This window comes from Anomaloglossus baeobatrachus, chromosome 6, assembly GCF_048569485.1.
Source record: "Anomaloglossus baeobatrachus isolate aAnoBae1 chromosome 6, aAnoBae1.hap1, whole genome shotgun sequence".
Lineage (NCBI taxonomy): Eukaryota > Metazoa > Chordata > Amphibia > Anura > Aromobatidae > Anomaloglossus > Anomaloglossus baeobatrachus.
In genome coordinates this window covers 214936094-214950080 of record NC_134358.1, presented here as the reverse complement: position 1 = coordinate 214950080, position 13987 = coordinate 214936094, and the positions used below count along the sequence as shown (strand labels likewise).

At 47.0% G+C, this 13987-nt stretch overlaps 1 protein-coding gene across 1 annotated transcript in view; it reads left to right on the top strand.

Moving 5' to 3' along the window:
* Nucleotides 1–13987, top strand: part of CARMIL1 (capping protein regulator and myosin 1 linker 1) — a 362146-nt gene that overhangs the window by 171653 nt on the left and 176506 nt on the right. The window contains exons 15-16 of the mRNA XM_075316069.1: nt 136–212; nt 646–750. Coding sequence (XP_075172184.1) covers nt 136–212; nt 646–750 — 182 coding nt within the window. The remainder of the gene's footprint in view (nt 1–135; nt 213–645; nt 751–13987) is intronic.

Below are 13987 nucleotides of genomic sequence, written 5' to 3'. Positions count from 1 at the left end.
GGAAACGTTGGCAAAAATGGCAGTGTAATTCTGCAGAAATAATTTCCAAATAAATTATATTATTTCATCACAAACTTGTGTGTGCCAGAAATCTATAATATTACACTGATGACTGTCCTGTTGTTCCTTCTTTAGGTATGTGGCGCTCTACTGCGTGGTTGCTTACAGCACCTTACTACACTCAATCTCTCCAGGACATTCTTTCCCCACAGGTATTAATTCCACTCACCTTGAAATATCATTTTAGCTTACAGATGTGGAGCCATAAGTGTACTTCCATTTTCATTAATTAATGATTTTAGTTGTTGGATTTGTTGGATAAGCAATATCATCAAAGTTAGTATCAGGTTTTTCGTTACTTCAGCTGGTATTCCGAGGATTTAGTCATTGACTTGAGACTCAAGAATACTGATGACAAATCTGATATATTTTTTTTAGAGAAATTATGCCATCAGTCACATCCTTCTGGAAATTGCAACCAGCCTTGACCTTCAGGGTTTTGTTTTTAAACATTGCATAATTGTTGAGACTTTTTTTTTTAAAAAACAAACCCCTTTTAACCTTTTTTAAGCTCATTCCTTCTTGTAGGGCACACTTGCCTTGTGTTTCTATGAATTGTCAGATAATCGTCTTTGTACTCTTCAGGAAAGGAAAAGAAGTGCCACCTACTTTTAAACAGTTCTTCAGCAGCTCTCTTGCTTTATCGCACATCAACTTTTCTGGAACTAAGCTCTCCCCCGAGCCTCTGAAGTAAGTTATTGCTCTCTCTTTATTATGAATTCCGCATTTTGCTGACTTTCTTGTCCTTCATGCTGTGGAGACAAATCCCTATACTATTAAACACTGTTGGAAAAAAAACAACACGGAAAAAAGTAAATACGTATTTATATAGCCAGTTAAGTCACCACTGAGCTCTGCGTATTTTCATAAATTTAATAAGTAGGCAAACTATTACATGGTATGTTCCCTCCAGGTGGGTGTCCCTGCACCCCCTGATGCAGCAGGTTGAAACACGTTAGGTTACAGGGTTTCACGTCTGGAGGGCATTTTACGATGTAACTAGTTTTACATTGTACTCTAGGTGTTCCCTTTCTGTCCTACTAGTGTTCTAGGTATTTGGATTGGCACTGTGTTATGCGATTAGGATTTCTGCAGATAGGTATAAATTATAGTTACTGCCCTTTATTGATTTGTTCTATCTTTTTGGTTGTTCTATTTCCATTTAAGGTTTGCATTTGGAATCTGCTGAACCCATACTTTTAAAAATAATCTGTCACTAGGTTTTTGCTACCTCATCTGAGAGGAGCAATATGTAGGAAACTATTCCAACAATGTTTCACTAAGTTTAGCGAGTGTAGCAGTTGTTACACAGAGTTATTAGAAGTAGCATAATGCAGAGCTCAGGAAGCTAACCCCACCCACACCATAGTTTTTCGTGAACATTGTATAAGACAGTAAGCTGCGTGAGACCTGGGAACATGGTTGGACCAGGTCTCACTTGGGATCCAATCAGTGATAAGCTCCTGCTGATAAAATATTCATTGTATTGAAACAACTGCACACCGCCTAATAAGTGACACATCCCTGAAGTCAGTGTCTCAGCCCCTACTTCATGCTGTCCTCAGATTGCGTAGCAAAAATCCGCTGACAGACGCCCTTTAACTGCTTTACATCTTTTATAGATATACAGGAAAGTTTCTTCAGTCAGTCTTCTGATTTCACGAATATTGGTTTTTAGTTCGACTGCAAGCAAAATAAATAAGAATTATGTCCAGCAAACTAACAGACGTATCTGGTCCTACACAGAGAGATGCACTTTGTAGCTGCGTTCTGTCCGGTCTGATTGGTATCAGCAGGAGGGATTTCCTTCTATTAAATCAAAATGATCTTATAGGGTACTGAACCAGACCACCCCTTCAGAAAATAAGGATTTTGTTTTAATTTAACCTTTGAATTTGAAGGTTTTTTTTTTTTTGTTATTTCTAAAGATTTCTTCACCACAACTTCTCAGTGACATTTTATAATGTTACATATTTGATAATCTATAACCAGGGACTTACATTATAGTGTTCACCGAGGGTGCCGACTTTTATTATCCCATGGTGAGCATGAAAGTGAGGCAAGCTGTGCTTTATCCTCCTCTAATTACTCCCCTCAGGGTGGTCCTTCTGACCACCCAGCTATACACGGAACTGCAGTTGCCTCCATTCACCTAAATGGGGTTGCTGGAGTTCCCTGCACAGCCAGATGACCAGGGGCTGCTGTACACTGGAATGACTGAAGGGGATGCAGCATTGCTGGTGGCGTGTCCATTCATTGGAGAAGTGAGGACCTCAAAGGCAAAGGTCCCATAGTGATATGCCATCAGTTTATGTGAAGGGAAAACCATTTACATTTTCCAGGGTTCTAGCATTTTTATTAATGGACTGGCTGTTGTAGAGGTTGTATTTATGTGATGGTTCACAGCAGTGGCAGACACAGACAGAAAGGGGCCCCTGTGCACGAACAGTATATGGGCCCTAGTAAGTCTAATAGCTCATAATGCTCAATTCCTTCTGCTATGGAGGTGGAAAAGGAGAGAATTACATTCTTTAAGGTGTGCTCATCGGCATGATGTACAGCATTTACTAGTTACATTTTCTACCTGGAGGCTAAATTATTTTAGTTGTGACTGATGAAGGTGCGGCAAATGCGTCTTCTCTAAATAAGTGTCTGGGAAATATGCCTAAAATAATGGTACGCCTATAATAAGACGCTTAAGAGAAGATGAAGATGCCACTTAGAGACGTGTATATAAATTCTTGTGGATATTCTCAGTACCAGAGATGTGAGGGTAAAGGCCCCGTTATACGCAACGACGTATCTAACGATATATCGCCGGGGTCACGGATTCCGTGATGCACATCCGGCATAGTTTTGTCGTTCCCGAGGCAGCACACATCGCTACATGTGACACCTCAGGAACGACGAACTACAGCTTACCTGCGGCCACCGGCAATGAGGAAGGAAGGAGGTGGGTGGGATGTTACGGCCTCTCATCTCCGCCCCTCCACTTCTATTGGGCGGCCACTTAGTGACTCCGCTGAGACGCTGCATGAACCGCCCCCTTAGAAAGGAGGCAGTTTGCCTGCCACAGCGACGACGCTAGGAAGGTAAGTATGTGACGGGTGTTAGCGATTTTGTGCGCCACGGGCCGCAATTTGCCCGTGACGCACAAACGACGGGGGCGGGTGTTTTCACCAGCGATATCTCTGGCGATATCGCTGCGTGTAAAGCCTTAGATGTGGCCTGGAGGGCAGTTTTCTGTTTGTTTTTTTGTTTTGTTTTTTTGTGTTTTTTGGGGGTTTTTTTCGGGGGGGGGGGGGTCATTATCTTTTTGACAAACAGTCCCAATCTCCCCTGATTGATAGCATGGGAGGATAAATTGCCGGATACCTTGATTTAGCCTTCTGTTAGATGCTGTGTTATGAAACTTGTCTTGTCTTGGATGTAATATGACAAACCTATTATTGCTGCAGTCACTAGACCTGTATCAGTTAGTTGGTGATAACTTGTACTTTTATGTGCTTATTGGGTTATTACAGACCTTCTTTGACCTGAAGGCTTTTTTTATTGAATTTAGGGTGTGGCAAGAAAAAAAATCAGCAGTGCGAGTATTAGGTGTCACATCCCTAGAGCTCATGTTTCGCATTTTATGTGATTTGCGGCTTTAAAAAATATATCCGAAAACAATGAGACCTTTAAAGTCCCCGGCGGATGCTGCTGGCTAGGTGGAGTAAAATGCAAGATTACTGCAAGTGTCAATTAATGGCTTTTACTATGTGCTTTATTATTTGCTGTATTCACTGCTTTTTCATCCTATTTTACAGCTGCATTGACGCCAGTGCATAATAAAGACTAAAATAGAATGTGACAGCCGCAGCTGTTCCTTTTCATAGTATAGCACTCTATTGTCCTGGTTTGCGGTATAGAATAGGATTTCTTTAATCAGTGTCGTTGCAGTTACACTTTTTTTTTTTTTTTTTTTTTTTTTAGAATTTATTGCAATGTAGTGTGTGTTTAGAAGCGAAAATCAAACCTTTAAATAACAAAACTGAACAGTAATTGCAATGTATAAATATGTGAATGAATACACTGTATAGAATTATTAGGCAAGTGAGTATTCAGAACAGATCATATAGTTTTTATGCAGATTTTCCAACTCCAATCTGTATAAACTTGAATGCTTATTGGATGATGCAGATCAGGTAATGTGTATTTGTGTAATGAGGGAGGCATAATTATTAGTGTGCAGAATTATTAGGCAGCTTGTTTTCCTCAAGAAATGGGTAAAAAAAGATTTAACAGACTTTGTAAAGTCAAAAATTGTTACAAGTCTTAAGCCGGTGTCACACTTGCGAGTGCCTCACGTGTATCTTGCGCGAGTCTAGCGTTGTATCACCCGGCACAGACTCACACTCTCCTCACAGGAGTGGGACGGTTGCATAGAGATTCATGCAACTGACCCACTCCTGTGAAGAGTGTGTGAATCCGTGCCAGGTTTCAACGCAAGACTCTTGCGAGATACACACGAGACACTCACAAGTGGGACACCGGCCTTAAAAAGATACAGAACTCTTGTAATTACTAAGATATTGGGGTGTGGTAACAAAACCATCAAAAGTTGTGTTCAATGTAGTCAACAGTGTCTCAAAAACAATGTTGCTTAAAAAAAAAGCACATTAACTACCAAAGACTTGAGAAGAATCAAATGTGAAGTGACCTAGAACCCATTATTATCCATATTCCAAAAGTGCACTCTCCCTGGAGTGCCTAGAAATACAAGGTGTTCAGTGTTTCAAGACATGGCCAAGGTAAGGAAGGCTGAAACCCAACCATCACTGGCCAAGATACCAGAAGCTGAAATTTCAAGCATGGGCCAAGAATTGGTTATCTAAGCAGTGGAGGACTTTGATACATGTGGTGGAACATTGTCCTATGTGGTAACCCCTTAACGACCTTGGACGTACTGAGTAAGTCATGGTGACATGGTGCTAAACGACCCATGACGTACTCAGTACGTCATGGCGAAATCGCGGTCCCGGAGCCCCGGGGAGTGAAATTTATTTACTTAAACGGTAGATTCGGGAAGGAGGGGACCTCTGCCTGACCTCAGGAGGGGTGGTGCCTCCTCCCCGAACCTACAGAGGCTGTGATTGGCTGACGAACGCCGCTCAGCCAATTACAGCTACTGTAATGTTCCAGCCATTGAAAATGGCTGGAACATTGAAATCCAGCCCTGATCAGTGCTGCTGTAGCACTGGCCATTGGCTGGAGCTGGGTGATCGATGCTTCACCCGCCCCCAGCTCTGATTGGAGAGACCGGTCTTGTGACCGCTCTCTCCAATCAATGTGGATCTGCGGCCTGTGATCGTCCCTAGAAGCCGAGGAGAGCGGTAAGTTGTTGTCCCCGCCGCCCGCCCCTGTCCCCGATCGCCCCGCCGCTCGCCCCTGTCCCCGATCGCCCCGCCGCTGCTCCCGCTTCACCGCTGTCCCCGCCGCTGCTCCCGCTTCACCGCCGCTGTCTCCGATCGCCCCGCCGCTGCTGCCGCTTCACCGCTGTCCCCGCCGCCATGCTCCCGATGCACCGCTGTCCCCGCCGCCATGCTCCCGCTGCACCGCTGTCCCCGCCGCCATGCTCCCGCTGCACCGCTGTCTCCGCCGCCATGCTCCCGCTCCACCGCTGTCCCCGCCGCCGCTCCCGATCCACCGCCGTCCCCGCCGCCATGCTCCCGCTGCACCGCTGTCTCCGCCGCCATACTCCCGCTGCACCGCTGTCCCCGCCGCCGCTCCCGATCCACCGCCGTCCCCGCCGCCATGCTCCCGCTGCACCGCTGTCTCCGCCGCCATGCTCCCGCTGCACCGCTGTCTCCGCCGCCATGCTCCCGCTCCACCGCTGTCCCCGCCGCCGCTCCCGATCCACCGCCGTCCCCGCGCCGCCATGCTCCCGCTGTCTCCGCCGCCATGCTCCCGCTGCACCGCTGTCCCCGCCGCCGCTCCCGATCCACCGCCGTCCCCGCCGCCATGCTCCCGCTGCACCGCTGTCTCCGCCGCCATGCTCCCGCTGCACCGCTGTCCCCGCCGCCGCTCCCGATTCCACCGCCGTCCCCGGCGCCGCTCACGATCCACCGCCGTCCCCGCCGCCATGCTCCCGCTGCACCGCTGTCTCCGCCGCCATGCTCCCGCTGCACCGCTGTCCCCGCCGCCATGCTCCCGCTGCACCGCTGTCTCCGCCGCCATGCTCCCGCTCCACCGCTGTCCCCGCCGCCGCTCCCGATCCACCGCCGTCCCCGCCGCCATGCTCCCGCTGCACCGCTGTCTCCGCCGCCATGCTCCCGCTGCACCGCTGTCCCCGCCGCCGCTCCCGATCCACCGCCGTCCCCGCCGCCATGCTCCCGCTGCACCGCTGTCTCCGCCGCCATGCTCCCGCTGCACCGCTGTCTCCGCCGCCATGCTCCCGCTCCACCGCTGTCCCCGCCGCCGCTCCCGATCCACCGCCGTCCCCGCCGCCATGCTCCCGCTGTCTCCGCCGCCATGCTCCCGCTGCACCGCTGTCCCCGCCGCCGCTCCCGATCCACCGCTGTCCCCGCCGCCATGCTCCCGCTGCACCGCTGTCTCCGCCGCCATGCTCCCGCTGCACCGCTGTCCCCGCCGCCGCTCCCGATCCACCGCCGTCCCCGCCGCCATGCTCCCGCTGCACCGCTGTCTCCGCCGCCATGCTCCCGCTGCACCGCTGTCCCCGCCGCCGCTCCCGATCCACCGCCGTCCCCGCCGCCATGCTCCCGCTGCACTGCTGTCTCCGCCGCCATGCTCCCGCTCCACCGCTGTCCCCGCCGCCGCTCCCGATCCACCGCCGTCCCCGCCGCCATGCTCCCGCTGCACTGCTGTCTCCGCCGCCATGCTCCCGCTCCACCGCTGTCCCCGCCGCCGCTCCCGGTCCACCGCCGTCCCCGCCGCCATGCTCGCCACTGTCCCCGTCGCCGTTGCACCCACCTTTTTCAGCCGCTGCTGCCCCCGATCGGCGGCGGCCGCCGCCGCCGCCTCCTTCATCGGCTGCCCCTTCTCCATCGCCACACCACCTATCCCTCCATGTGCTGCAAGCCACCCTCCCCCCACGTGGGGGGAGGGTGGCTGGCTTGCAGCACATGTGGGGGGAGGGTGGCTGGCTTGCAGCACATGTGGGGGGAGGGTGGCTGGCTTGCAGCACATGTGGGGGGAGGGTGGCTGGCTTGCAGCACATGTGGGGGGAGGGTGGCTGGCTTGCAGCACATGTGGGGGGAGGGTGGCTGGCTTGCAGCACATGTGCTGCAAGCCACCCTCCCCTACATGTGCTGCAAGCCAGCCACCCTCCCCCTACATGTGCTGCAAGCCCCCCTCCCTCCCCCTACATGTGCTGCAAGCCCCCCTCCCTCCCCCTACATGTGCCATCTCTCTCTCGCATCAGACTCTGCCCCCCTCCCCGATCTGCTGCCTGCTCTCTCCCATTTTCCATCTACTGCCCCCTCTCACCCTCCTCGATCTGTTGCCTCCTTCATCTGCTGCCTCTTCTGTCTGCTGTGATCCTGCTGCCTAGATCCATCCTGTAAGGTAGGTATCCCCATCTCACCCCCCCATCCTCTGCCGCTCCTCCATCCGCTGCGCCATTTCCCATCCATCCGCTGCGCCATTTCCCATCATCCATCCGCTGCGCCCTTTCCCATCCTCTGCCGCTCCTCCATTCGCTGCGCCATTTCCCATCCATCCGCTGCGCCATTTCCCATCATCCATCCGCTGCGCCCTTTCCCATCCTCTGCCGCTCCTCCATCCGCTGCGCCATTTCCCATCCATCCGCTGCGCCATTTCCCATCATCCATCCGCTGCGCCCTTTCCCATCCTCTGCCGCTCCTCCATCCGCTGCGCCATTTCCCATCCATCCGCTGCGCCATTTCCCATCATCCATCCGCTGCGCCCTTTCCCATCCTCTGCCGCTCCTCCATCCGCTGCGCCATTTCCCATCCATCCGCTGCGCCATTTCCCATCATCCATCCGCTGCTCCCTTTCCCATCCTCTGCCGCTCCTCCATCCGCTGCGCCCTTTCCCATCTTCCATCCGCTGCGCCCTTTCTCATCTGCCGCCCCGCCCTCTCGCATCGCATTATCCAGCGCAGTTGCTCGCTTCCAGACTGCAGTGGATGATGCGATGCGAGACTCGTGCATTGCTCTCACGTTTGGCACTGGTCTTAGTGGCAGGCGCTCTTTTTTTTTTTTTTTTTTTTTTTACTGATGTCTGTATTTTTTATTTCGCCAAACTAATTTTTTTTGTATGGGGGGGGGTCTAGTTTCCAAAATGGGATCACATGTGGGGGAGCTCCATTGTTTAGGCACCTCAGGGGGTCTCCAAATGAAACATGGCGTCTGCTAATAATTCCAATCAATTTTACTGTGAAATGGCGCTCCTTCTCTTCTGAGCCCCGCCGTACGCCCAAACAATTGATTTCCACCACATATGAGGTATCGTCGTACTCAGGAGAAATTGCACAATACATTTTATGGTGCATTTTTTTCTGATACCCTTGTGGAAAAAAAAGCTACCTGTTTGAAAAAACAATTTTGTGGTAAAAAAAAGAATAAAATATTTTCACGGCTGAACATTACAAACGTTTGTGAAGCCTCCAGGGGTTCAAAGTGCTCACTAAACAGCTAGATAAATTCCATGAGGGGTCTAGTTTCCAAAATGGGGTCAATTGTGGGGGAGCTCCATTGTTTAGGCACTTCAGGGGGGTCTCCAAATGAAACATGGCGTCCGCTAATAATTCCAACCAATTTTGCTGTGAAATGGCGCTCCTTGCCTTCCGAGTCCTGCCGTGCGCCCAAACATTTGATTTCCACCACATATGGGGTATCTGCGTACTCAGGAGAAAATGCACCATAAATTTTATGGTGCATTTTTTCCTGATACCCTTGTGATAAAAAAAGCTACCTGGTTGAAGCAACAGTTTAGTGGTAAAAAAAATTTTTTTTCTTTTCACGGCTCAACGTTATAAACTTCTGTGAAGCCCCCAGGGGTTCAAAGTGCACATCAAACATCTAGAAAAAATATTTGAGGGCTCTAGTTTCCAAAATGGGGTCATTTGTGGGGGAGCTCCATTGTTTAGGCACCTCGGGGAGTCTTCAAACCCGACATGGCGTCCGCTAATGAGTGCAGCTAATTTTGCACTCAAAAATTCAAATGGCGCTCCTTGCCTTCCGAGTCCTGCTGTGTGCCCAAACATTTGATTACCACCACATATGGGGTATCTGCGTACTCAGGAGAAAATGCACAATACATTTTATGATGCATTTTTCCTGATACCCTTGTGAAAATACTAATTTTTATGGCTAAAGTAACATTTTTGTGTTAAAAAAGTAAAATTTTCATTTTTTCGTCTACATTGCTTTGGTTGCTGTGAAGCTCCTAAAGGGTTAATAAACTTCTTGGATGTGGTTTTGAGCAGAGTGAGGGGTGCAGATTTTAGAATTGGGTCACTTTTGGGTATTTTCTGTCGCCTAGGTTTCTCAAATCACTCCAAATGTGATGTGGTACCTAAACAATTTTTTTTTGTAAATTTTGTTGGAAAAATGAGAAATTGGTGATGAACTTTGAACCCTTCTAACTTCCTAACGGAATTTTTTTTTTTTTTTCAAAAATTGCGCTGGTGTAAAGTAGACATGTGGGAAATGTTATTTAGTAACTTTTTTGTGTGACATATCTCTCAGATTTATGGGCATAAAATTTCAAATTTTGAAAATTGCAAAATTTTCAAAATTTTCGCTAAATTTCCGAAATTTTCACAAATAAACGCAAAACATATCGGCCTAAATTTACCACTGACATGAAGTACAATATGTCACGAAAAAACAATCTCAGAATCGCCAGGATCCGTTGAAGTGTTCCAGAGTTATAACCTGTCAAAGTGACACTGGTCAGAATTGCAAAAAATGGCCGGGTCTTTAAGGTGAAAACAGGCTGGGGGCTGAAGGGGTTAAAGATGCAGAATTTTTTCTGTACTACTGCATGAAGAAAGTGTCTTCTAAAAACAGGAAATAGGTTGGGAAGTTGATTTTAAGTCCATCCTTAACCTGAAAAGGTCCCACTAGCATATATTTAATAAGACCAGACCATACCAAAACCCCACCTCCACCTTGCTGGCATCTGAGTTGAAGTGGAAGTCTGTGCCCATTACTAATCCAGCCACAGGCCTGTCCATCTAGTCCATCAAGAGTTACACTTATCCCATCAGTCCATAAAACCTTTCAGAAATCTCTCCAGATATTTCTTTGCCGAGTCTTGATGTTTTAACTTGTCTTGTTTAATGATGGTTGGGACGTGACTGAATTGTCTGCATGGCTCACGTGACATGACAATGTTTTGGGAGACCCTGCGGCAATGATGCTGGAACAGCACTTGCTCCTGAGAGGAGTATAAACGGTTTTTCTTTTAAAGCATGGACTATAGCAATTCAGAAATGTTGTCCAAGTAGTGGACAACCTCTTTAATGTCCTTTTTTTGGCTACTCCCTCACGACACACTGTAGAATCTTGATCTACCAAAACCAGTAAATTCACCAATTATATTATGTTATCTTTTTGTACAATGTAACAAACTGACACCCAAAAGAAGTGCTGCTACCCTCTGATGTCCTCCTAATGTCAATTATATCCAAAGGAAGTGAGAGTGAGGGACTGCTGATGGGCTCCAGGGCTCACATGGCTTTACAATAACGCTGGAATGAGCTCACACCGGAGGGGAGTATAGCGCGTTTATATTTTATACATGGGAATATAGCAATTGAGAAGGTGTTGTCCATTAATTCTTGGCCTTGTTCTGATTCACAAGTGAATGTTGACACTTGGTCTCATCAATGTTGACTTTTGCCACATTTTAATTAAATGGAGTCTATAAGCACAAGATGACAGTTCAAACCAAACACAAGCTCTCTATTCATCCTTAGCCATTTAACATTAGTACATTTTGAACAAGTATCAGTTTTTAATCTGTATTTGAGGATTACTTTTTTATAATTTTAAATCCCAATAACAGTAACCCTTTGACGGTAGTGACAGTTTAAAGGTGGCTTTCCACACTGCAACATCGCAAACGACATCGCTGTAACGTCACCGGTTTTGTGACGTAATAGCGACCTCCCCAGCGACATTGCAGAGTGTGAAACACATCAGCGACCTGGCCCCTGCTGTGAAGTTGCTGATCGCTACAAATCGTTCAGGACCATTCTTTGGTCCTTTGTTTCCCGCTGTGCAGCATGATCGCTAGAAAGTTTCAGTGTGTAAAGGGGACTTTACAGCAACTTTGTTAGCGACTTCCCTTTCAAAAAGCTGCTTTACAACGTCCCCAATGACTAGCTAGGTCGTTCTGCAGGTCCGGATCGCTGTTGCGTCGTTGGCCAGGTCTGCCTGTTTGACAGCTCACCAGCGACTCACGAGACTTTGTAGCGATCCCGGTCAGGTTGGGATCGCTGAAAGTCTGTGTGTAAAGGGGCCTTAAGGCTATGTGCACACGCTGCAGATTTGGTGCAGGAATTTTCTGCAGCATCTGCATGTTCTGGCAAAAAACTGCATCAAAAACTGGAACAGTTTTTGAGGGAGAGGTCGAGAAAGACATCGAGAGAGAGCCAGTACTGGCACTGTTGGGAAAAAATGTCCACTTTAACCTAAAGTGGATAAAAACTCTGTGCTGTTTTCAGAATATAAATTTATAGTGGTCAGATTTTCTGATCTAAAACTCCAAATCCATCATATACCTTGAAAAAAAAAATGATAAAATTCAAGCTTTTTAGCCACAGCTAGAGAGAGCACTTAGGAAATGTTTGCATGCTTTTTACACGTAACCTAAAGTAATGATATGTAATAAGAGCCTAAGATTTCCCTAGTGGCAAGAACAATACTGGCCCTACAGCAAAAAGCACATAGGAGGGACTTATTTAATAATTAAGGTCTGTTTACATTAGCCAACAATGGCTGCTGAATGGCAGTTTAAGGCTGTGTTCACACACTGCGTTTTTTACCTGCGTTTTTGGTGCGTTTTTGCTGCAGAAATTTCTTGAGAAATTCTTGTAACCTTTCTGCAGACATTCCCCAGCCAAACCTATGGCAAAAAAATTAGCTGTGCACACACTGCGTTTTTTTCTTAAGAAAATTCTTTCAGTAGATTTTCTTAAGAAAAAGAATGAGCATGTCACTTCTTTTCTGCAGCTAACTGCGTTAGTTACAATAGATAATGGCACAATAACGCAGGGAGCAACCAGCAGTAAAAACGCACCGAAAACGCACCAAATCGCGGTAAAAACGCAGGTGCGTTTTTGATGCGTTTTTTAACGCAGGTGCGCTATTCCTTCACTCTCAAGATATTTTCTTAAGAAATTTCTTAAGAAAAATCCTTTTTCTAGTGTGCACATAGCCTAATACTCAGTTTACACAGGATAACCCGGGTTCACATGTGCAGTAAACTACCTGTAATAAATATTCTCTTCAGCACAGGATCTGTTTACACAAGACAGTACACTGCTGAGAGCGATTTATATTTTGTGCAGACCAAAACATCATTTCACTCAAGGAACAAACATTTTGCTTATTTTCCAGGTGATCATTCTGTTTTAGACTGTACAATTACAATTCTCATAAATTAAATAGTTCCTAGAAAGGTTTCCTTACAATTCTTCAAAGATACAGGGCAAGTAGACCCTTAACAAGCATGACTGCCTTTCTGTGAATGCCAGCAGAGCGCCAATCATGGTCACGCTAATGGGACCTTAACATTGGGCCTCCCCCATGCCAGCACATGTTAAATCCCGCTGTCAGAGTTTGATAGTGGGCTTTAACAGGTCAGCAATCATGGGCTCCGCTCCGCTCTACCCGTCATTGTTAGAGGCAGGTCCTGGCTGAGAATGGGGTGAGCTCACGCAGTGGGGCTGTTCCATTCAACCACTTCCAACCTGTGCAATACATGTACAGTTGATGCCATTAAAGGGTTATTTCAAGTCATACGGACCATAGCTATAATAGTAAACAGGTCTTTATAATAGTAATAAATCATTTTAATATCTATTCCTATAGTCTTACATTGGAGCCTATGATTCTGTGTTAACAGATTTTGACGGCCGGTATTGTTCCTGCCTGTACTATGTATTCTATTTAAAGTATTTTTTTATGCTATTCATAACTTATAAAGATTTTATTAAAAATAGTTTTGAGCATTTGACTAATTACTGTTCTAAAGCCAAATTGGTTCAGAGACAAAAACAGTTGAGCTCAACTAATTTCGTAATCCCAAAAAGAATATGATGCTTAAATATGGTGATTGTCTCTAATTTTCAAGTTGCAGAGGAAGTTGTACTTATGACACTATAACACTTTTTATGACACTGCAGAGATAAAAGGAAGAAACGGGGATATGCCGCGCTGACTTCAAACGTCAAGTTGTTGATTTCAGAAAAACTGTCCTGAGGAAGGAGGCTGCGTCCTCCGAAATGCATAGACCTGATTGAATAAAAGAAAATTAATCAACAACTTGACGTTTGATGTCAGCACGGCATATCCCGGTTTCTTCTATTTCTGCAATACGTTTCTCCGGGGCTGCAGCAGATGCCATTTCATGCCTGTATAGGAGTTGTGACTGGCACAAGTTCTATAGGTGAGTACATTATTTACCTGTTTGAATGTCACATCTGAACAGATAAGACCCTATGTGCGCTTTTTATCCACAGTACGCTTTTATGACACTATAAGCACAAAAAAACATTTGTCTAGTCAACTGAGGAAGAAGACTCTTGGTTTCATGAAGCATCTTGATCTCACAACCCAGACTTTGTCAACAATCTCAGCTGAACCACACCTTATAACACAAAGAGTACTTTAAAAGTCTTTAGAGATTTGGATCTACCCAAGAGTAGAGATGAGTGAACCCGAGGTTGGGT